At 45.7% G+C, this 3,489-nt stretch overlaps 1 protein-coding gene across 1 annotated transcript in view; it reads left to right on the forward strand.

Moving 5' to 3' along the window:
- Positions 1-3,489, forward strand: part of PNPLA2 (patatin like phospholipase domain containing 2) — a gene marked incomplete at its 5' end in the record, with an annotated part of 19,208 nt that overhangs the window by 10,019 nt on the left and 5,700 nt on the right. The window contains one exon of the mRNA XM_015418312.1: positions 2,896-3,028. Within this exon, the coding sequence (XP_015273798.1) occupies positions 2,896-3,028 (133 nt within the window). The remainder of the gene's footprint in view (positions 1-2,895; positions 3,029-3,489) is intronic.

Raw genomic sequence — 3,489 nt, forward strand, 5'->3', positions numbered from 1 at the left:
TGCTGTCAGGGGTGTGGCCTAATATGCTAATGAGTTTCTGCTATTGGGTGTGGCCTGTTGTGCTAATGAGTCCCTGCTGGGCTTTTTCTACAAAAAAGCCCTGAATACTGCTATGGCCATCCAACCTTTTGGCTGGCCCTAATTATCTCTCCCACATCTGGGGCAGTGGTGCTCTGTATTCTTGGGGCCTGGGGGGCCACAGTGTGAGGACTTCTGGAGTTCTGGCCCCGCTGGTGGACCTCCTGAAGGCACCTGGGTTTGGTCCATTGTGTGATGCAGAATGTTGGACTGGATGGGCCACTGGCCTGATCCAACATGGCTTCTCTTATGCTCTATCTGCTCCCAACTGGGGGCAACAGTGGGAGGGCTTCTGGAGTTCTGGCCCCACCGGTGGACCTCCCGACGGCACCTTGGTTTTAGCCACTCTGTGACAGAGAATGTTGGACTGGATGGGCCACTGGCCTGATCCAACATGGATTCTCTTATGTTCTTAATTTTATCTTCTTGCAACAAGTATTTGACAGCATTCATGCTTTTTAAAAAAGTACACTTTAACAGTTGGCTATTTATATGTTATTGTGTTAGTTGTTATGAGAGAGAACTCTAGAAGTATATTGTGACATTAACTCCAACAGTACTAACATTTTAACTAACAGTGAAAAGATCTCCTCCTCTTGGGGTTTTAGATTAGTGTGGTTTGCTTTCCTTTCTCCTTAGATGTAGTCCCTTCCCTATTATTTCTTTGTAGTTTTTGTAGTTTTGCAAAATAAAAAATATCCCTCCGGGGATTTAAAAAATAAATAAATAAATGCATAGAGTCACCATAAACTGGAAATGAGCATGCAACACTCACGGTTTGCAGAAATAGCTTCAGCCTTTAAACTGGACTAGATAGATAGTAGCTTCTGGCCTTTCAGAAGTGTCAGCGATGTTTGCAATTCCCCACTTCTGCTGTAGCATCTCAAATTGGACTTGTGTGGATCTTTCTCGAGGGTAGGTCCATGAGCTTGTGAATGTGGCCATGGGTGTGATCAGCAAATCCCTCCTTCAGATTATGCCTAGAGGTGCGGTGGGGAATTGCAGATAGAACTTAACTGCAACTACTAAGTGGCTGAACTGGCTCTAGAATGGCAGAATCCCTAAGACCCGCTTCCTTCTTCATGAAGTTGTTGTGAATTTAACTGAGTTAGAAGTTCAGAAGGACATTAGGTATTGCAGTGAATGGTCCCTTCTTACAGTATCATGCAACAGACGTAACTCTTTGGCCTGCTGTGTAGTGCAAGAAGAGCAGTGTTAATCTCATGAAAACAGCTCAGTACTTGTGTTGAGGCAGACTCAGCATGGGTTCTGTAAGGGAAGATCTTGTCTCACTAACCTGCTAGTGTTCTTTGAGGGGGTGAACAGACATGTGGACAAGGGGGACCCAATAGATGTTGTTTACCTTGACTTCCAGAAAGCTTTTGATAAAGTTCCTCATCAAAGGCTCCTAAGTAAGCTCAAAGATCATGGGATAAAAGGACAAGTCCTTTTGTGGATCAAAAACTGGCTAATTAATAGAAAACAGAGAATGAGTATAAATGGGCAATTTTCTCAGTGGAGGGTGGTAAGCAGTGGGGTACCGCAGGGATCAGTACATGGTCCAATGCTTTTTAACTTGTTCATTAATGATTTGGAGTTGGGAGTAAGCAGTGAAGTGGCTAAATTTACAGATGATACAAAGTTGTTCAGGGTGGTGAAAACCAGGGAGGATTGTGAGGCACTCCAAAGGGATCTGTCAAGGATGGGCAAGTGGGCATCAACATGGCAAATGGGGTTCAATGTGGCCAAGTGCAAGGTGATGCACATTGGAGCCAAAAATTCTGAATATAAATACACATTGATGGGGTCTGAACTGGCAGAGACTGAACAAGAGAGAGATCTTGGAGTCATAGTAGATAACTCACTGAAAATGTCAAGACAGTGTGTGACTGCAATAAAAAAGGCCAATGCTATGCTTGGGATTATTAGGAAGGGTATTGAAAACAGATCAGCCAATATCCTAATGCCCCTATATAAATCAATGGTGCAACCTCATTTGGAATACTGTGTGCAATTCTGGTCACCACACCTTAAAAAGGATATTATAGCTTTGGGAAAAGTGCAGAAAAGGGCAACTTGAATGATAAAAGGGTTGGAACACTTTCCCTATGAGGAAAGGTTAAAGCACTTAGGGCTCTTTAGCTCGGAGAAACTACGACTGAGGGGTGACATGATTGAGGTTTATAAGACTATGCATGGAATAGAGCAGGTAGAGAAAGAGGTCCTTTTCTCCCTTTCTCACAATACAAGAACTCGTGGGCACTCCATGAAATTGCTGAGCGGTCGGGTTAGAACGGATAAGAGGAAGTACTTCTTCTCTCAAAGAGTGATTAACACATGGAATTCACTGCCACAGGAGGTGGTGGCGGCTACAAGCATGGACGGCTTCAAAAGGGAATTAGATAAGCATATGGAGCAGAGGTCCATCAGTGGCTATTAGCCACAAGGTATAGATAGGGACTCCAAGGCAAGAGATGCTCTGTCTTCTTGGTGCTTGGGGGGGGCAACAGTGGGAGGGCTTCTAGTGTCCTGGCCCCACTGGTGGACCTCCTGATGGCACCTGGTACTTTTGGCCACTGTGTGACAGAGTGTTGGACTGGATAGGCTTTTGGCCTGATCCAACATTGGCGCCTCTTATGTTCTTATGTGTTCCAGCCTTTTTGGACTAAAGGCTGGTGGCATGGCTGACCACAAGAGAGCGTAATATTGGTGACTGTTTTTTCTTCTCAATACAGGGAGGGGTGGGGGTTTCTCACTGAACTCGCGACCTTCCTCACTGAACTGGTGACTGGAATAACGCTTGTTTCCATCTTTCAGCCCTTTTAGAAGCTTGCGCTGAGAGGAGGGGGCTGTTCACGAGCATTGCCAACCTGTTGCCTGTGCGCCTAGCATCTGCCTTGATGCTCCCATACACCCTTCCTCTGGAGTCTGCTCTCTCCTTCACTGTCAGGTAGGTTCTGTCCCTGTGTCTGAAACTCAGTTGTGGGAAGGGATTTTGCTGATAGGACCTGGGAGTGGGCTATGGATTGCTGTGCCGGCAGGCAGGCAGGTTTGGTGCTTAGTCGTTGAAAGTGATTCCAAATGAAACAAGGAAGGAATTTTTATAAGCTGAGGGCCTCTCCAGTGGTATTAGTATGGAAAGCAGTTCTGAGACACGGTTGAGACCAATGCTCCCTCTAACTTGTGGAGTCTTGTGAGCAAAAATTCTACTTTCTGAGCTACTGGCATTAAAGTTGCGAGCAAGCGGTTTGGCTACTGCATAAACTAGTTTGCTCTGGAGCCCTCCTTCCTGAGCGATGACAAAAAATGTGTGAGCCAGAGGCTAAAAAACCATTAGCCAGCTCACACTAACTCAGCCTAGAGGGAACATTGGTTGAGACTTTGCAAAACATGTGACTGGGTGAGGCACGT

The sequence above is a fragment of the Gekko japonicus genome, unplaced genomic scaffold, assembly GCF_001447785.1.
Source record: "Gekko japonicus isolate JY-2015 unplaced genomic scaffold, Gekko_japonicus_V1.1 scaffold6238, whole genome shotgun sequence".
In the NCBI taxonomy this organism is placed as follows: domain Eukaryota; kingdom Metazoa; phylum Chordata; class Lepidosauria; order Squamata; family Gekkonidae; genus Gekko; species Gekko japonicus.